The sequence below is a fragment of the Poecilia latipinna genome, unplaced genomic scaffold (assembly GCF_001443285.1).
Source record: "Poecilia latipinna isolate Pla-1442-1.1 unplaced genomic scaffold, P_latipinna-1.0 Scaffold1510, whole genome shotgun sequence".
NCBI lineage: Eukaryota > Metazoa > Chordata > Actinopteri > Cyprinodontiformes > Poeciliidae > Poecilia > Poecilia latipinna.
Window position 1 is genome coordinate 1 of NW_015114126.1, and position 20,457 is coordinate 20,457.

At 39.9% G+C, this 20,457-nt stretch overlaps 2 protein-coding genes across 5 annotated transcripts in view; both read right to left on the reverse strand.

Annotated features, from left to right (window-relative positions):
• Positions 1 to 106: 106 nt before the first annotated feature.
• Positions 107 to 7,008, reverse strand: LOC106963231 (fer-1-like protein 6; the record flags this gene model as incomplete). Its single annotated transcript, XM_015058021.1, has 16 exons — positions 6,974 to 7,008; positions 5,952 to 6,046; positions 5,459 to 5,561; positions 4,591 to 4,645; positions 4,344 to 4,475; positions 3,641 to 3,703; positions 3,436 to 3,514; positions 3,160 to 3,316; positions 2,852 to 3,038; positions 2,244 to 2,345; positions 2,049 to 2,139; positions 1,828 to 1,945; positions 1,497 to 1,728; positions 1,053 to 1,158; positions 634 to 856; positions 107 to 227 (listed from the first exon to the last, which is right to left on the reverse strand). Coding segments are annotated over exons 1-16 (1,899 nt in total), but the record flags the coding sequence as incomplete, so codon positions are not given.
• A 3,913-nt stretch (positions 7,009 to 10,921) lies between these two features.
• Positions 10,922 to 20,457, reverse strand: part of prkag3b (protein kinase, AMP-activated, gamma 3b non-catalytic subunit) — a 10,583-nt gene continuing 1,047 nt past the window's right edge. Inside the window, exons 2-15 of one of the 4 annotated variants that reach the window (XM_015058020.1) lie at positions 19,356 to 19,416; positions 18,333 to 18,481; positions 18,184 to 18,265; positions 17,582 to 17,640; positions 17,444 to 17,489; positions 16,961 to 17,015; positions 16,374 to 16,500; positions 16,117 to 16,282; positions 15,639 to 15,676; positions 15,405 to 15,551; positions 14,400 to 14,493; positions 13,849 to 13,963; positions 13,653 to 13,727; positions 10,922 to 11,316 (exon numbers count right to left, since the gene is read on the reverse strand). In XM_015058020.1, coding sequence (XP_014913506.1) covers positions 11,256 to 11,316; positions 13,653 to 13,727; positions 13,849 to 13,963; positions 14,400 to 14,493; positions 15,405 to 15,551; positions 15,639 to 15,676; positions 16,117 to 16,282; positions 16,374 to 16,500; positions 16,961 to 17,015; positions 17,444 to 17,489; positions 17,582 to 17,640; positions 18,184 to 18,265; positions 18,333 to 18,481; positions 19,356 to 19,416 — 1,275 coding nt within the window. In that variant the 3' untranslated portion in view covers positions 10,922 to 11,255. Of the gene's footprint in view, positions 11,317 to 13,552; positions 13,728 to 13,848; positions 13,964 to 14,399; positions 14,494 to 15,404; positions 15,552 to 15,638; positions 15,677 to 16,116; positions 16,283 to 16,373; positions 16,501 to 16,960; positions 17,016 to 17,443; positions 17,490 to 17,581; positions 17,641 to 18,183; positions 18,266 to 18,332; positions 18,482 to 19,355; positions 19,417 to 20,457 lie in introns of those variants that run through there. The other 3 variants (XM_015058018.1, XM_015058017.1, XM_015058019.1) reach the window with 3 other exon arrangements.

A 20,457-nucleotide genomic window follows, 5' to 3' on the forward strand; every position in this document is an offset into this window, starting at 1 on the left:
CCCAGAAAGCATGGTCTTGTCTTTAGTCCCCAGTAGTGCATACAGACAAGGCTGTGTGTGTGTGTGTGTGTGTGGAGGCGTGCGCGTGTGTATGTGTTCCACTTACAAACAGCACAGCGATATTTTCCAGCATGTTGGAGTTGTAGAGCCGGTAGGTTCTGTCCTCCCAGGAGCTCACAACACTAGCACAGGGCTTCTTCTTCTCCAGGGGCAAATACATGTAGTGCCTGAACAGAACCACACACAGGCATGAAGCAGAGCTGAGATGAACATCTGATTGATGTGCAGTCCACTGAATACATATTCCACAGTTTGTTTTGGTAACAATAACAAATGATGGTCAGCCATAAATCAACTTGAGGAGCTGGCAAAACTCGATTCTTATTTGTTCTCCTGATCAGTTTTTCACTGTGTCAAGGATGAAGGAAAATCTTGAGAAAAAGATTTTCTAATTCTTTAAGAGACCCGTGACCTGTGAAATTGTAGAAGAAGCGAATAAGTCTGTTCATATGATTTAAGCAGGAACCCCAACTGAAGCTCACTTAAGAAGCAGTCTGTTAAGTTTTCAAGCAGTGTGGATGAACTGCAGAGGACAATCTCAGCTGTTGAGCAGCATATTCAAATGAAACCCACCTGTTTCCCTCGACGATGAGTGGTTTCTCCGGAGGTGTAGCGGATTTCGAGGCTCCGCATGAATCAGAGGGATCTCTGGGGAGGAGGGGTGAGGACGGGACGGTGAGGGAGGAGCCAAAAATGTCACTGCTGTCCGGGAGGTCCAGCACCTTCCTCCTCCGAGTCACTGCAGGACTGGCAGCACTTGGTTGGACCGAAGACTCCAAGACATTGCCATGGTTACCTGAAACAAGACGCACAAGTAAAGAAGGGACCTATTGCTGACCCATCATGTCAGTGCTCACCCCGACAGTGTTACAACTGAGAAATAATCAACTGAATACCAGGTTGTTTTGTTTTTGCCTCAACTATATATTACAATGGAGGAAAAAAAAAAAAGACTTTCATTTTGTTTTCTGAGAGGTTTTGTCGTGACTCACCGAGGGAGAACTCAAAGCTGATGGGTTTGTCTCCAATCTTACGGTCGATCATGGTGGCCTCAAACAAAGCACCAAAGAGCAGGAAGGTCTCATCATCTTCAGCTGGCTGGACATAGAACCAGAAGTACTTGCTCAGTTTAAGTAACAATATTTACACTGATGCATGATGAAGTAAATCTAAGCAAGACGAAAGATTATGCATGCCTAATTTCATTTTTTTTTTCTTTAATGAGGGTCAAAATGTGAGTTTTGACCCTCATTAACTGCCTTTTTACCTAAGAGGTCTTATAAAAGGTTTTTAAGCTATTGGACCTGGTCCACTCAATATGGAGCTTCATCAATTAACTGTCAGTAATTAATTGCAGTACTGCTTTAGTACAATTTCATTTTGCTGCTTTTAAATAAGTATATTTTTTGGAACAAGCTAAAGGTTTTTTTTCTCACCACCGGAGGAGGATCAACAGGCAGGACCTCGGCTGCTCCTGCTTTTCCTTTGTCGTCATCAGCTGCCCCTGCACCTCCTCCTGCTCCGCCTCCAGCAGAAGACTTAGCATCCTTCCCACCAGCTTTTCCTGCTTTTGCGTCTTTGACAGGTTTAATCATCCGACTGAGTTTGGAGTCTGAGCCTGTGCCCCCAGACAGGATCTCTACTGTCAGTTCTAAGTAGACCCTGCCCCTAAAATCACAAGCACACAGTCCAGGGCATATAAATCAGGTAAAAGACGGCACTTTCTTTTAGTTGCAATATGAAGCAGTATCATATCTTTCTATGAACCTGAAGGAGACTCCCTCGCCGATGCCCTCATTGAGTTCCCCTGTGTCATCGCCCAAAGAGAAGTTTCGAGCTGAGCCGTACAGATTAATCCAAGCAGGACCGAAAGTTGGTAAAAACCCTAAGAACATGAAATAAACAGGGGGAAAAAAACCTCATCATGATTAAACACTTACATTTCCTTTCAACCTTCAGACCTGATCTAGACCTTCATTTCTTCTCACCTTTGTCTCCATCTTGTTCATTGGAGATGCGCCTCAGGTCAAAGTAATGGGTTCCTATGGCAACATCATTCATGCTCCCCTCATCCCAGACCTTAAAGGAAAATTAATATAAGATTCTAGGAAATTTCTACCTGCATGCACTTAAATTCTTTTTTCCAGAACTGTAAATCAGTCAGCTGTATCCAGCTTTCAGACCTGGATCTTTAATCTCTGACACAGGGGAGGAAACATCTCAGTGAAGACAATCTGCTCGTTCCACACGGGGTCCGCCGAAGACTTCTGGGTGGATGTGCGACCCTGAGACAAACGCGACTATAGTTGATCACTGTTTTTCATTGAGACATGAGTACACCATGACTGCAACCGTCCTTCATCCTGAAGCCATGCTTTACAGATAATATTGTAAAACAAGAAGCTGCTACTTCCTGAACTCAACTGGTTCGATTTGGAGCACCTGCAACTATGAGCTGCGTGTAGATTAGTTATGGGATTAAATGTGGTGACAGGGTCAACTTGTGTTGACCCTGTTTTATTGAGTCAAAGCATCCATGCTGTGACGTTGACTGGGAACTGACTGTCTGCAGACAGAAACCTTTAAAACCTTTTCTTCCACTAATCTGAGGTCTGGTAGCCAAGGTAACGGCTGACCTCAGAAGCCAGAACCGTCTCTGCTGAGGCCTTTCAACAAAGAGAAGCAGTGGCTCTGAGCCCAACTCCCCCAATCGTGGATCTTAACTCACACTCACATCTCAATTCAAGATGGCTACAGCTGAACTTTTAAACGGAAGCGACATTCAGCTCACCACTTGTTTGAAGAAGCTGACGACAACATATGGATCAATGAGTGCTGTGTTGTCTCCTATAAAGGCCTTCGTGACGTTGGCCATGATGCTGGAGTTGTTCCGGGGCAGGCCTTCGGCTCGGTACACTTTCACACAGAAACGGGCCCAGGGCCGTTCAGAGGGAAGCCCCTCTGGGATCAGGAGGTTCCTGATGACGGACAACGTTATCCCAAACCAGTCAAACAACACAGTTAATCTGCAAAGGCAGCATCTAGCGTTCGGCCCGCAGTGTGTTTAACGCTGCACATTAATTCAGAGGTGCTTCATACTTTTCTATCTGTTCTTCAGCATCACTTGCTTTTTGTCCCGGCTGCACGGCGTCACCTTTAGCTGAGACGCTGATGTCACATTTAACGTATCCTTTTACACCAGTGCTAATGTCGCCAGGATTGGTCAACATTGCCCACTTATTGACAAACTGGTGACCTGGGAGAGCAAGGCACAATTATTCAGTTTATCTCTCTACTTTCCATCAGAAGGAACCAATGAGGAAGCGTTGTGACGCTCTGCTACGTACTTTCACTAAGTCATAAAACATGACTGACCTGGCTGTTTGTAGACTGTCCAAACGTCCAGTTTAAAGGACCCCACGCAGAACGTCTTCAGCATCTTTGAGTGAACGACCTGCAGAGGACCAAAAAAAAAAAAAAACACCACAAAATTAACCTATAAATGCAGCAATAAGAGCTGCACCCAAAATAAATCAGCATTAAAGCGGGAAGTTGCATGTACTCTCATGTTATTACCAACCGTCAGCTTGATGACTTTGTCTAAGAAGATCTCTTTATGGGCAAAGAAATCAAAGACGAAATACTGATGGAGAGAGGAGAAATGAGATGAAGCAAAAACAGTTTAAATTATAAAGTAAAACTGCTAATGACTTACTTAAAGCCCTTATGAAGTTTTTCTAGCAGCTTTTTAAAGCATCTCTTTCTTAACTTTAAAAAGAGAAAATGAACACGTCCACTCATGTACGTGCATAAATATACCAGCAGGGCCGTAAAAAAAAAAAAAAAAAAATTGACATACCAACAGACGAGACAAAATGACAAGAAAAAAAAAAGACAGAGTTCAGCTTTCAAAATGCAAACATTAAGTAGAGATCTTAAATTGTTTGAGATAACGAAGTCTTCAGGATAGATATTTAAGATGCACATTTTAGAATTGAATATAACCCCTTTACTAATCATCTGACCAATCAACATTCAGCATGCGAGGACACACAATGAAATAAAGACTCTTTCTGGTAGCTAAATGTATTTAATGTAAGTGTCAGGAATATTAGGATTGCAGTGATGTAATCTAACCAGTAACATAGTTGGCCAGCTGTGTTGCATTAATGTGTCGCTTGTGTTGGCAGATTATGAACCAACATGGACGCTCAATCTGACCGACTGCTCGCCCCACACAGTGTCTGGAAACTTGCTTTTCAGCTCTAGCTGTTTCATTTCACCTCATTGTAAAATGGAGCGTTTGTTCCTTCCTTGACGGACGTCTGTTTCTTCTCGTCTCCAATCTCAATCACCACACTGGGGTCTATGTTTTCCCCCACAAGCTGTCTGGCTTCTGTGATATTAATGCCTATCTGCGAAACAGAACAAGAATAAGTCATTCGTCAGGGTCTAGGTAAGACGGAGTTGATCTGTTTTAATCGAACAGGTTTGCTTTTTCTGTTCTGTTTAGGCCGCTGTTGTTGTCACCTGGAAGCTCTCAGGTTTTCCTTCGCTGTCCTGAATGCGAGTTTGAAGTTTGGCTCTGTGGAAATCCACATGAATGTCAAATTCATTGCAAAACCTGTTTTGTCATCTTGCGGACAAACAGGGAAACAGATGGAACAGAAAACATTCATCCTATCTGAGTTCTCATGGTGAAGAAGTAAACTAGGTAAATGGCTTCCGATTTGCACAGCATCTTTCAAAACCCGTGAGTAATAATTAGAAAAATTATATAATCACGCTTCTATGTTGTTAGTACTCTCCAAAGAGGTTCTTCCAATTTGCTTTCTCAGTCATCTGAGACGCTTGAGTCGCTGGTATCACCTCTGCAGCAGGATGTGTCTTTTATCTTGTTACAATATATAACGTATATAAGTGAGGCATCACTGTCAATGATTTGATCAGCTTAGCTGCAACTTTTAAAAAAATGAAGTTGAGGAGGGTTTTCTGTACAGTAACGTTCAACCTGGGGGCAATTTGGAGGTGTGTGTGCTTCTCCACTGGTATGCTCCAGCGGTGAACCTGCAGCATACCAACGTGGAAGGCACATGAATGTGAAGACTTTGTTGTCGTGTCAGTTTACAGATACAGACATAGTCCAAATGCAGCTTTTGACCAAAACAATATCTTTTTTTATAGCTTCTATGTGAATTATTTGAAACATTTCATTTCATTTTATTTCATTTCATGAACCTGACAATAACTTCCACTTTTGCTTTCTGTCTGCTAGTTGTAACAGGATGCATGATGCTTTGAAATCCTTTTTGACTCCACCATAACTGAACAGTATATTACATAATAGATACACTCAGATATTGTACTCATCAGTTCCACAGTTTGATAACAGTGGTACCTCTTTGTGTTTGGTTTTATTGCTCTTCGAATGAGAGGCTGGTCTTCTGGGGTTTCCCCTTCCTGTACGAGAGATGCTTCTGGGGAAGCCTCGACCTCACTGTCTGCACACACACACACACACACACACACACACACACACACACACACACACACACACACACACACACACACACACACACACACACACACACACACACACACACACACACAAAACAATTAGGACCACAGTACTCAGAAGCTCTCAGTACTGAAATACCTTTATGTTCCATATCAGGAAACATTACAGTTCAGTTTCACGGGAATGGCAGTAACAATCTGTTTTCCTAGAAAACTGAAATCACCCATAGCAACCAGGACTGCACACAGTCTCAGCCCGGTGCTGACACATGCTTGTTTGACCAGGGTTCGTCTCACTCCCATGATGACAAGGGACAACTCCTCTGCTTATGATCACAGCTGAGACTCAGTGATGTTTGTTTTCCATGCCTTACCCACGGCTCCTTTGTTTGCCAGGACCAGGTCAGTGCCGTCTTTCTTCTTCTTCTTCTTCTTCACTTTCAGGCCAAATATCTTCTTTTCCTTCCTGCTAAAGGAACAGCAAGTTTGGCATGCAATCAGTCTCTCTTTATGGATTATTTTGCAACTGAGCTATAAAGCATTAAGAAAAAGATCCCAAACGTTTGGTGAAAGACAGTAGCTTAAAATACGGACAAGCTGTTATGAACTGAAAACGGAAGCGTGAAAGTAACTGGTAATAAAATGCTCTCTTTGGAAATCAGTAACGACAAAACCTATTGCACCTAACCTAAATATATTTTCTGTGGATATAACTTTGTTTATTCTTTTATTACACTATATGTTCAATAAAGTTAAACTCAAAGTGGATATTTGATTTTTGCTTTAAAATTGAAACTATTCAAGCAGAACATAGGCAAATTTGAATTTTTATGGCCAAAACCAGAAAATGATATTTCAGTTTGTTTTGATTTCCTTATGGTGTTTCAAATAGTACAGATTTTATTTATTTATTTTTTTCATTTTTCGAGATAGGTTCCAAATTCTGTGAACTTATGGGATGCACTGTTTGTTCTGTCCATCCCATGTGTGTTTTCACCACAAAGAATAATTAGCTGTGGATAGGATTTAAAAAAAAAAACCTTTGTTGCGCTTTCATATCACAATGCAAGCCTGATGTAAAAAAAAAAAAAAAAAAGTCCAATCACTGAGGCCATCAGGTGAAGCCTGTATGTTTCTAGTACAAGTTCAGGTTCTGAGTCCAAATACAATAAAACATGAAATATGGAAAGAAAACGCAAACAAAAATTTCTACTTAATGGACAAAAAAGAAAACAAGTGGTATCCCACATATACATCTTGTATTTTATATATATGTCAGATAAGTCAGTTAAGCATAAATTTCTAAAAATCTAACATGTTCCTGCCAGTATATCTTTCTTGTGATGCACGTAGATCTACGAACTAATTATATGAAATATGAACTTCAGAGACTCACCGTTGCTGAGTTGCAGGACTGCCCAATAGATCCATTTAGCTGATATCTACAGAGGTTTCTAGCAGGAAGGTTTTTCACTTTATGTATGGTCTTACTTCTAATTCTTCTCCAAAGATTACGCTACACTCTACTGTTTCCTCCTTTGCAAATCAGAAGTAAGACACAATAACCTATCTGCTGTCAGTTGTTGTGACTTTTGTCCACAACAGAACCGTCTTTCCAGAAGATATTCCTCACCTGACGTCTTCCGCTATACATTTCCTTAGTTCTCAGACGTCCTGAAGCAATTTACAAATTTTTCTTATTGCTTCATATGCAAAAGTAAAACCGATCGCTATGGAGCCTTAAATATACTGGCTATTCACTGTGAGACGATATTTCTGTGTCTAACCAGCTGTGGTTTCTGTTAATCGGGCTGTCACGAATACTGTGTGGTTTGTGGTTGGTGAAAGGGAGCAGCCCTTCTCTTGTTAGCCTCCTACACACACTGTCCATATGTAAATACTTTTACATATTTAATGTGCCGAACTGGTTCGACTCTAGCATGGCAGTACATTCAGAGTTCAACTATTTAAACACTTGGGATGCTTCATTCAATATTCAGTTCTCTAGTATGAAATGTTATTATACATTATGTTATCTCTGCAAAAGAAATAGATTTAATTTGACAAAATTGACTCATTAAGCAAAATATGTAGACAAGATACATTTTCTAGCTGAGGACCAGTTGAGGGTGTTCACATCAGGCCCCAAAGCAAAGCTTTCCTTTCTGCAAACAGCATGAGGCTTAAGCTCACAGCCTCTTTCTGATTGTAAATGGACATCATGCATCGACATGCATGGTGTGTAGGTGATATGATTCCTGAATGATTTTATTCATTTTAAGTGAGAATAAATGAAGGGGATCCTAATCTATTCATCACCAGTAATTTTATGTATTATTTCACCCAACTGTTTAAAATGTATTTCTCTCCATTTTCATTGTTTAGTTTTATTACTTCTTAGATTTCATATTACGGTCCCCAGAGGTTTCCTATTTTTAGTCAATTTGTAAGAATCTCAAAACTAGTTTTTTTTATTTGCCATCATAGTTTCTCCAAACAAAACAAGACACACTGTTAGTTTTAAAGAAACGTGTAAGTATTTATATTTGATTTTACTTCTTTACAGAAACCATTACAGGCAGGTTTTTACATAATTGCTTCCAGGGTTTCACAAGAATATTTCAACACCTTCCTGACCCATATAAAAGCTTTTGTCATTTTTTTTAAAGAAGCCATGAACAAATGTACAACTTTAAGCCTTTATTATATTTAAATGTAACATTGAACAGGGAATCTGAGCTCATTAAAGACTCAACAGCTCAAATGACTGATTAAATCTAAGACTTTTAAAGCCAGACCTTCAGACATACATGCAGGAAAAATGGGATGACATAACTTTAGATATGTGGAATTTCTTTGGAAATTCTCAAATATCCCATAAGTGTTGTGGGACGGATTGAACTACAAAACATCAAATGTCTCCATTATGCTCTGCAATGTTTCTGTTAGGCAAGCTTGAATTTGAGACGTAAATGGGGAAATCTAAAGAAATGTAAATAAATATCAAAATAAAATTCCAAACAGTACAATAAAATACATTTTGGCTAAGTAGAAAATAAACATCATAAATCTAAAACAGCTTAGTGTAAAACCTAAAGCAACTTTTGCTTATATGCCCAATTAACTGCAAATGTTGATTACTGAGAGCCAATCTCCTACCTTGGTTTGGGATCCATTGGTTCTCTCAGGACAGATTATGTGAAGGTTTTCAGACCTGCTCCAGTTTGACATAAAGTTTAACTGAAAAACAGATCAGCTGATTGGCTGAAGTATTTGTTCAGGGAATGATGATGCTGATGATGTGAAACTGAAGGAACATGCGGTTGGCCCGGCATTCTGCATTTCAGGTTCTTTCTTTTCTTTTGTTGGAGCTCGGGGCAGAGCTGTTGGTCAAATCGTCGTTTAAACGGTCATTTCTCATCATAAAGACTCAACTCGTGAGAATTTAAAGAGATTTTATTGTTCCACAAGTTCTTCAATAACAACAAAGCTCATCAACTGCCATCTGTTTAACAGACTTAACAGATGATAGGAGTGTTTACCCTGTGTCTGTGTGTGCGTGTGTGTAGGTAGACTGGTATTCTTGTGACCAGGATGTTTGAAACTGGCAGAGCTAACAACTCCACCCCAGGTAAACAGAACAGCTTGCAGCCTGCAGGCAGAGATCATGAGCAGCCGGGTGGATCAGAGTCGCCTCAAACTGAAAAATCTTCTCCTTATGTACACTGTGGACATCCAATAGACATACAGCTGATTTTCTTGAAGAGCCAAAGTTGCTTTGAGATTGATTTGAGAGTTGGTGTATTTATATATGCCGATTTAAGTCACACTGATGTCTGTGTTTTAATTTATTTGTGTGATAGCAACGCTGGCATGAAGAAAATAAACCCTAATTTCCAGTCCTGCAGCAAAAATGATCAGATTCAAACATGACTTTAACTTAAATGATTAAACCCTTAGATCATGGGTTAGGGTCACTTATTTTCTACTCATCTGAGGCAGAAAAAGAGTAGATGGATTTTTATTGACACGAGAAGATTAACACCAAGTCAAAAGGCTACAATTTTTTTTGCTAACAAAGCTGTACTCTCAAAGATGTACCCGTCTTTTCTTATTTATTGATTGATAGCATAATTAACTAATTTTTTCATTTAAGGTTCCCCATCCTTTTGAATCGGTTGGAATGGACCTCATCAAAAAAAACTGGCTCAAAGTCAGGACACCAAATACGTGTCCTGAATAGTCATCATTGACTATTTCACCAAGTGGCCACAGGCTCACACACTGAAGACAAAGTCTGCTCCAGAAGTGACAGATTGCATTATAACGGGTCCTCAAATTGGGTCCTCGAGGGCCGCCATCCTGCATGTTTTAGTTCTCTCCCTGGTTTAGCACACCTGGATCAAATGATGGCTCGTTAGAAGGCCTAAGAGGAATATTGACATGCTGGAAAGGTTGTTACTACCAGCAGGGAGAGAACTAAAACGTGCAGGATGCCGGCCCTCGAGGACCCACTTTGGACACCCATGCATTAAAACATTTGTGCATCAGTTTGAAGCCACAAAGATAATTTTGTAGCGAAGTTGTAGATGGCCACCCAAATACCTGGGATGAGAACCCAGATGCTGTGCTATTTGGACTTAGAACAAAGAAGCAAATAATTAAGAAGCAAATAAAGTAGGGCTCTGGTCAATCAGAGATGCATGATGCATTTAAGGGAAAAGATGCCCTTCTATCAAGAGAGAGCACCTACAAGTTATTGTACTTGGACATGAAGCAAACTGGTCCTGATATGGAACAGGTAAGAGAGGTACGATGACAATGGTTCAAATGTTAATGCTGTAGCAGTATTTAGCTAGCCTGGTCATTGCCTTCCTCCACTATTCCGCTTGACTCAAACCTTGCAGCACAGGCTGGGCTTTCTCCCATTGACTTGGATTCCCCTGGTAGAATTAGAATAACAATAACATGTATAAATAAATGTATACATATGTAGCTGTTGCCGTTGAGCTGTGCTTAATTATAGGTACCTAAACAATTTCTAATACGTTGAAAGCAGTAATTGACTTTGTGGTTCTTAGGAATCATGTCTTAATTTGCAGAATTTGTGACCATGAATGATGTGTCGAATCAGTGACAAATATTTTCAAACCAGCAGTGTTTCTGTTTTCACTCATAAACAATGGAAAATGAACTATGAACACACATGAAGAATCAATTGGTCCGTCAAACTAATTTTCCTCAACATTATTCCAATATTTGCTTAATTTAATTCCACTTCCTGAAACCTTTAGTTTAGCTGAAAGACATATATCATAAATGATGTGGTACTTAGAAACCAAAACACAGTTATACATTTATTTTTCACAGTGATAAGACTGTAAGTACATCTCAGTATAAGCATCATCACAGTTCCAACATTCAATCTTTGAATAAGAAATAATTGTTTTCTGTCACAATGTCACACCCACCATTAATGTGTCTCAATTCAAAGGCAGTTTAATGTGTTTTCGTGTCTTCAGTTTCACTTTTCCCGCTTTTCTTCTGTTCGCCATCAGGAGGTTTTATCTGAGAAAGGGACAACCTTCAACGTGGTGTCAAAGTCCAACTTGTCTGTCCTCACTTTACACATCCCTCCCGTTGGCTGCTGTTAAGCTCTGCTTTGTTATCGTCCCGTTTTACATCGTCCGCTGCCATCTTGTTTTCTTCAGACTTGAAAGGTTGGCCACTTGTAAATATCTGAAAGTTGCAGTGAGAAAACAAATGAGTAGCATAAAATCTAGAAATCTTAAGGTAACTCACTTTGAATTCAGACTAATGTCCATTGAAGTTAAACTAATGTTTGTCACGACAGAAGTTGGAGATATTGTGTACTGTAGCTGAATCAGACCCTTCAGACTTTGTTGTCTACAAAGTTATGTTGTTTTCAGATACGAAAAAAATAAAATAAAAGTGTGGCGTTCAATTTCTGAGTTATCTCATCAAAGGAACATTTTCCTCTTGGTTTTAAACGTGCAGCCGGTTGATGTCATCAGAGAAGAACTTGGATCCCACCTGAAGCTCTGTTAGCGTCAGCGCTGGACGTTTGACCTCACTCTGATTTCTGCAGTCTCCCTTTTACTCTACAGAGTCCCAGTGAAAATCACTGCTAGTATTGTTGACACATAGCATTATCCTGTCACTATTCAAATAAATAATGAACAATTGAAGAATATTAATGAGTGCTGAGTGGCCACTGTAGATCTACCAAACCCTAGTGTTAGTAATTGAGCTTGTTCTCCTCAAAGTTTGAAAAATAAAGTAAAGCTATTGCACAAATGAAATGTACATTGTCTGTTACATCAGCAGGGTCTTCTTCAGAATTGGACATTGATTTCATACAGCTGTGCAAAAGGAAGCGTCAGCCTTTTTACTTGCAATGCTTTGTAAGCTTAAAAATAAAGATAAAAGCAGGTCCAAACACCAAGAAACTTTTACAAACAACACATGACACAAAATGCAGAATCAGTTGTGAAAAGATCTCGACTGTTTTTCCCTAGACAGAATTTCACTATTGCGGTGTTTTCATTAAATAAAATATCCAATTAAAATCCCACGTGACTAAATTTGTAAATGCAATAAGTCATTAAAAAAACACATCACGCCATTATTCTCCTACCACTTCCTGTCATCTTCTTCGTGTTTTCCACTGGTAGTAACATCCAGTTCTGAACATGACTTGTGATGGGAAAAAAAGTGTTTCCATTGCAGTTTTGAAATATACACTAATTTTGATACAGCCAAAGAACCACCTCATGCTAGCGGCAAAACTTTTTATCAAAAAACATGAGTTTTTTTTTTTTTTTTTTTTTTAAACTGCGGTTATTTTTGTAATTCCACTTTGCACAATTATAAGGTCAATAAAAACACAGTTAGTATCTTAGTAAGGCCCACTAATCACATGGCAAAGTAGATCTAAACTCTTGATAGAGTTGATATGTAGTGCTAGGTTATGGGCAGAATTCATACTTTAGTCCTATGTGTCCTAAGCACATTCTTCTAGTTGTCCTGTCATTCCTGCTTATGCAACTTTTGCAAATCTAAATTATGGCAAACACAGCCGTTTTCAGCCTCTTTTATTATTCTGTCATGAGCAGAACAATAACGGACTGACTGAGTCTTGTGGAGTCTGATATGGTTTTAAGTAGCCAAACTTTCTGTCAATATTGTTCACTCCTTAGAAGTGCGTCAGTTTTCTTAGATGTTTATCACTGTTTGGAAAAAGTTTGGAAATTCATTTCAGTAACACTTGATTTGAACGGCTGTGCCTAAAACTGACATGACACTGTTACACTTAAAGTTGCATTAAAAATGTCAACTTAAAATATTATTTTACCAAATGACACTTTGTGACAATAGTCACGAACATTAACAAGGACTCCTTCATATTCCTGAAAAGTCATGTCAGTCTTATGCACACCCCTTCAAATAAAGTCTTACCTTGATTTGATTGGTGGGCAGCAACAACTACTTGTCAAAGACCAGTGATCCATTTCCTTCTTGCTGTTGTGTGTGAGAACCAGGAGCTGGTCAGCAAACTGAAGAAAAAAAACAACCTTTGCTTTTATAACATGACTTATGCTGACTTGGGATTAGCTAATTGATGCATTTGATTAACTGCAAATGATAAGTTACCCTACTTCATTGTTTTGTCATTACTGTTGCTTGTGTATTTTATTCCCACATATTTTTTTTTGTTTGTTTTTTTTGCAATGTTGCTTGATTTTTCTGTTAAAATTAGATATGCAATGTGTTGCTTTTAATGATTTGGTAAATTCGTTGTGGTTTTAACACCTGCCAAAGTGTCAACTACTAATTTAAGAAGGCAGGGTTACTTCTTCACAATCTAAACTCAGTCAATGCATTCAACAGACCACAGGCTACATGCATGGCAAAATCCAGCCCTGCTATGACTACATGACCATTGCCGAAGCGTCTCCTATTAATAATTTTAAAACTTCGTACATCACTGGGGATACTTTGTTACTATGTCCATTACTGATGTCATGGAAATGAAGAAGTGTCCCTAGACTTGCCTGATAGGATGTGGAGGTGAGGCACGACAATGGATTAAAACCTCTTTGCTTGGAACAAGAGGAAGGTATGCAAACCTACATGTAATAAAAAACTGTTTTATTGTTATTATTGATTTGGGGGACATCGACAGGCAGTGCTAAGCTTCAGATTCAAGCTCAGACAACCAGCCACTGACAGCTTAGATGGGAATCTTACCTGGGAAATGCTGGCTGGAACTTTGGGAGAAGGAAGTGATGACACTGGCTCGAAAAAGGAGAGATGGACTTTGAAGGTAAGGGTGTCAACGGTTCATGTGAGACTGGAGAGACTGCTTGGTGAGACATTTTGTACAAATGTAACAAAAATGTCTGGGCTGTTTGGGTAGATGTTGAAAAATGGGCAAACGTAGAAGAATGGAAGATGTTAGATGGATGATTCCATCCATCTAATGTGAAGGAAGTGAAGGATGCAGGCATATACATGTTGACATGTCTCCAAGATAAGGTCCTCCCAATGAGGTGGAGTAAAAATAATTTAGGAAAGAGTTTTGTTGGTTGGAAGGAAAACAAGAAGAAGGCTAAGAAGAGATTCCATGGGATAAGCCAGGGATTGATAAAGAAGAAGGAAGTCCCTTGTGTTCAAACAAAGATCAGTTGTGTCAGAAGGAGCAGGAGGCTTTTGAAATTGGAAGGCGGGAAGGTAAATAGGCATAGTAAGGCCTGGAGGATGATGGAAGGGTTGTTGTTAGGAGTACAGAGCATCAATACCTGCAGGAGTGAGAACCAGGGCTTGCAGAATATCAGACAGAGAGACAATCCCTCTCACCACATCTTCTCTGTCGACCAAAACTAGTCGATGAACCTGAAAGGAAAATATGAAACCATTTGGTTATAATCTTTTCAGTCACAAGTTAAGTGTGCAAGCTGGCTTTCTGCATAGTCTGGATTCATGACACCTTTTTTCAGCCACCCTTTTCAAGACAGCAGATTATCTTGCTACTACTTTACTCAACCCCAGCACCATCCTTTGTCACATCAACTCTCTGCAGCCCCTACATCCGTAATCCTTCTCCCAGGGTCGTCCTTTTTTCCTTTTCCCTGGCAGTTATACACACAACATCCTTTGTATGGAATATCCAGGCTCGTCCCTCACCTTTGTCTGTAAAACCAGTCCACTTCAGCTGTCATTTTAATACACCCATTTCTAACTCTGTCCACTTTGGTGACTCCCAATTAAAATCCAAAACCTCCAAATCCCACAACCCCCATACTCCCCCTCCTGGCTTTCTGATGAACAACCACTTGCTTTCAACTCTCACTACAGATAACAATATAGTTTCTTAATATGCCAGTTCACACACTATATTAAGCCCACCAAACCTGACTAACATTGACTACCTGATATCACACACCGTCTTGCTGTTCTTTCCTCTCTCTTTGGCTGGGACCTCAAAGTGTAACTGGGGTGTTGGGGGTGTTAGGGTTAGGGACTTGGCTCTTAAAATAGAGGAGCCTCTTGCTTCTCTATTTTAAGAGGAGTGAGTGGTTATGTGAGTGAGCTCTACAACTGTCTGAATAGATGCGCCACCTATTCAGACAGGCGGCGCATCTGTCTGCTTCGCATAAACCAGATTTCTTTTGCATATTTACAACTTGAGGGAAGACTGTTTTTTATCAGTTTGATGTCATCTTGCTAGTGAAATCAGAATGTGTGACTCGTTTAAGTTACCTTCAGTAACACCTAAGTTCTGCTGCGGCAGATTTGGGAATTACCTCAGCTTTAGCTATGCGGTCGATGATGGTCTCCAGTGTTTCGTGTGGATAACATTTAAGGACTCCTTCAACCCAGCAGGATCGTGATGCGAGGGCCTCTTTCATTGTCATGTTCAAATTGTTGTAGTTTTTTTGGGCAGCGAGGTTCTTGAGGGGAGAAAAATAAAGTCACAAAGCTTAGTTTCCTGTTGAATACTTAAAGAAAAAGGAGGCTGACTTTTTAAATTCACTTACAATGACATCAAATCTGGAGTACAGTGCCACAACTTTACCTGAAACCGGGGGTAGAAAAAACACAGATGAAAAAGTATTTGAAATTTTACCAACTGAAATATTTGAAATCATTAAACAAATATTAACATCAGAGGAAGATAATGCGATTAAGTCTTATGGTAAAGTCAGTCAAACAAGGCATCATGATCTGGGAATCTTGATGCTGTTGTGCAGCAAGTGTACATCACTTACTGCTATTAATGAAACTATGGATTGCAGATTGTCTGCAGCACAGTGCATGAGCTCAAGCTCACTTGGACAATGATCCTAAGAACATGAACAAGTCCACCTGTAAAAGTTTACCAACTTAAATTGAACTGAGAGGTTGTGGCATGCTGGTTAATGCTGGAAAACCCTCAAATGTGAAGTAGCACTGGTGTGGATTCACCAGGATTGTGTTGTGCCGTTAAGCCCAAATGTTAGCATTGTTTTGGTATACCTTGTTCATTAACCACAGGCAGGGCTGACACTCTTCTTTCCACAAAAATAGCCAGAGCTTCATAGACAGAGGCAGATTCCTGGATTGTTGCAATCTCCCTAAAGGTACCAATCGGCACCTCGTTGATCTGCTTTTGAAGAAACCTGGGTTTAGGAATCATGGATCCCTAGAAGAGTAGACTCATTAATTTGACGAAGCACGGGCATTTCTAGAGCACAGAGTGCAATCTGGAATTACAAACATGAGTCCTTCCTTACAAAGATGTGAAGGAATTTGAGGATCCGCTTGTGAGTCAGGATGTGGAGGACATTTCCAGAAGCTGGGTCAATAACTGGGAGCCGGTGGATCTTATTCTTTAGCAGGGAGTAGATGGCATCAAACAAACTGAAGAGACAAAAATAATTTATTTAGGCAAATCATCATAAGTAACAGAAACATCAGTCGTTGTGTAATTGAAGGATACAATGTGCTACATTTTATAAAAGTGAGTTACTGAAATGTTATTGGAAATGAATGAGCCGTATTTCATATGGTTGCTATTTTAATTGTGTCCACTAGATGTCAGTAATGTTACGTCCTCTCCAGGATCCCACAGACTTTTCGGGTTGTTCTCAGCTGAATGAGAAACAGCTGTAAATCTGTAGACTAATGAAACTATTTCATGTGAAACATTCATTTATGAAAGACGATATTATCACGGTGAAGTGAAGTTTTAAGACGTGTTTTTCTTTTACATTCAGTTCTTTGTAAAATCTGGGAAAATAGAATTTAAATAGTTGTGCATTGTAGAAATAAATAAAAAATAAACTAAGGCAGGAAATTAAAAGAACAAGTGTGCCTTTACCTGGATGCAGGTTTGATGCTGATGAGTCTGTTGACTGAATACTGGAGATATATTTCTGTACCAAAAAAAAAAAAAAAAACACAAAGAGAAGCAATTTTTAAACAAAAGTTTTGTGAGATTGTTGTTTTCAATCAAGTTCACTTATTTTCTTTAGCTTCATAAAGACAATACAATATAATCAATGCAGTGATCTCACTTACAAGCATACATTGCATTAATTATGGGATGGTAGCAGAACAGACTGGGATGGCCAGATTTCATCATCATCATCATAGAACATTAATCAGTAATTATTCTGAGCAAAGTTCTTATAATAACTCAATAAATCCTTGACAGTTAAAAAGGAATCAAAGCTAGCCAGAAAAGGTTATGTGAGTGGGCTCTACAAGTCAATAAGAGACATCTAGATGTTTCACAGAAGATCCATAAATGGATCCAGATGTTGAGTAGAAGTTATAAACTAGCAGGGTATTCTGTCCAGACCTCTCCATGTCTCTATTTTGTGTTCTTCCAGTTCGTAGATCTGAACCTGCAGACAGAACATGCATCCATTAGTCCTGCCACAGAGAAACTTCAGTCAGACTACAAATCACTCAGTGGGAGTTTAATTCTGAAGCTCACCAAGGGAGACTTGTAGTAACGATGAAGGATGTTAATAAAGTCCGTAATGGTTAGCATACCTGCACAGACAAACAGGATTTCTATAGTTACCAGATATGAAATTACACGTTGCAAAAATTTGAACATTTGCATGATGAGAAAAAAAAATCACAGCGTGCATCAGTAATGTTTCCCTTCCATGGTTAGTTTGTGGGTCAAACACCGAAATGTCAAAGACTTTTCTGAGGTGGGTCAGGTTAGAGGCTCTCTGGTCTGGCCCAGTCCCTCTCTTATTGCTGAATCATGAACTCTGACCTTTACTGAGGCAAGTGAGACTCCTGACGCTTCGGTAAGTGTTTTGGGGTCTGTTGGATGAATCGCAGACGTCTTGGAGTCATTTTAGTTAGCCAAACACAACTGATAGGCCCCAAAAGAGCAGAACGGTACGGTGGGTTAAAGTCACTCCACTTATTAAATGTCACCTCAGGCGGGTAAAAGGTTGACACAGGATTGTGGAACCATGGAGGAGCAAATGGTTCCGGCAACTTCTTCACACAGAGTGGACACTTAGACTGAACCAGTTCAGGAACCATGAATAAATACTGAGATGTTCCTGTTCCCACCTACAAAACACTGCAGCTTGCTGTCCCACAGCGGCGCCGCCCGCACTCCGTTCGCCACCAGAGCAAAGAAAGCCTTCTTCACCTGAGTGAAACAAAAACTCGATTAATACAATCCAAACCCATAAGAAAGCAATTTGTACTGTTTGCACCTGCAGCGTTGTATCAAAGATGACCAGTTTGGAGCTCCTGGGCATGGCATCGTAGCAACTGTGACTCTTCATGAAATTCATGTAAATGTAGGTGTCAGGATCTGTTCCTGCAGGGGGCGCCATGGGGTACGTGGCATATGTACAGACACCTGCGGGGAAAAAAAAAAAAAAAAACACACAAAGTGAGCTTGTAACAAAACTGAGAGCCTTTGAGAGGGCAGTAAATTCTCATGTGGGGTTTATAGAATGTAGGTGCGTGTCAAGCTGCAGGGTGGTTGTAATGATTCCCATCGCCCGTGTTTTACAGAAATTCCTCAGAGTGCAGGAATGTTCTGTCAGTGCAACATTAACTCTTTGCTACAAACTGTTTGGCTACAGAAGTGCTGCTGAGAGTGGAGCAGTTGTAGATAGAAATGATGCCCATAAACAGTCATAATGCAGCAGAGATGTGACTGGAAAGGAACGACCTCTTCCATCGGATGTTGGACCGCCGTGTAAGGCACAGATTGTCCAGAACAATCACCGTGTTCAAGCAGATGGTGATTTGTGAGTGTGTTTTGGCCCAGGCTGCCTTGGGTCAAAGGTCGATAATTGATTTTTGTAATTGTATCTTCAGAGCTGCAGCATTCTGTCCAGGACACTTGTGAAGAGAGGGGCTGGGCAGTCCACTGGTCACCCCCTTGACTGGGAGATGGACTGTCCAGACATTTGATTAGGACACACAGAAACTGCACACTGACTCATGAGCGCTACACTTAGCCTCAGTGATGTCTGTTTGTCAGCAAGACGCAATTAGCTAATCTTGTCCTTTTCATTTTGTGGATATTTTAGAACATTGCAACACATACATTTGCTTTGTACTGGATGGCAAATATTTTCAATCTTATATGAGTTATATATTTTTATACACGACTTAAAACATCATTTGAGTCCTAAAAGTTGCTCTGTTAAGAGAGATCAAGCAAATTTAAAAGTCAAATCAACATCTTCTGTTTTTTTTTTTTTTTTTAAAGGATTAGATACCTCTTCTCCTCACCGAGAGAACTTCTTCTTCCTCATACTCATCCATCTCAAACAAGGGGACCTGGAAGAGGGAACATGTAGCATTTACATTAGGCCTCTAGGAAGGCACACTTGCATGTAGGAAAACTACTCTACTTGTTTTGTTTCTCTTTGTTTGACCTTAGGAGTCACAGTTTTTGTTCACCAAGAAAAACTCACTGCAACCTTTAAAAAATAGGAGATCAGAGATCTCTAAAGTAATGTCCCTGCCACTCTCCTTGGAACTGGTGATAGTTGCTGTGATTAACTTGATTTTCTTGTTATACGACTCATGAATCAACACTTTGTCACAATTATAAACCAGGATGTACTTAGATAAGAAGACATTTTTAGCTCAAGGTTTTTACTTCATAAGCAACTGAAATGCTGAATTACTGGAATCTCAATGTTCTCTGTAACGCAGCCTGGGAAATGAGCTGAAACATCCAGGGGAGTAAAATTACCCAAAATGTCAAGGAAATCTTGAATTCTTCGACTTTTATCACAGTCGTTCAGTGAATGGTTAAATAAAATAATTAACTGCCATGCTTTATTTGATAGATGATAGATGTGTATTGAGTTCCGGTAAGAACGGCATTATAGAAATGGCAGAACAACATGGCGTCTGTTATGTGACAGAAACAAACATGACTGCATGTAGACGAAGCTATCATTACTCACACCATAGTGAAGCATGCATACCAATAAATGTTTTTTTATCGATACAACAAGCGATAAAAAACTAATCCTGCTGTAGAAAGAAAAAAAACACAGTTTTCAAAATATATAAAATAACATAATAATCTGAAAAGTGTGGCATGTCTTCAGAAGTCATCCCAACGACGAGAAGTAGCTCCTGCAATAAACTCAGCAGTTCCACGAGTTGCTTGCTAATTGCTGCTGGCTAGTCTGAAGGATCTGAGAAGAGGAGTGAATGGGGAGGGCTGTTCTGTGAAGCGCAAGCTTGGTAGCTTGGAATCTGCAGCTCTGAGGCGGAGCTAGGTCCACCCATGTGTTTTGCACAGCCGAAAGGTTGCCATGGAGATTGAAGGATTTCTCAANCATGTATTAGCGAATCAAAGCA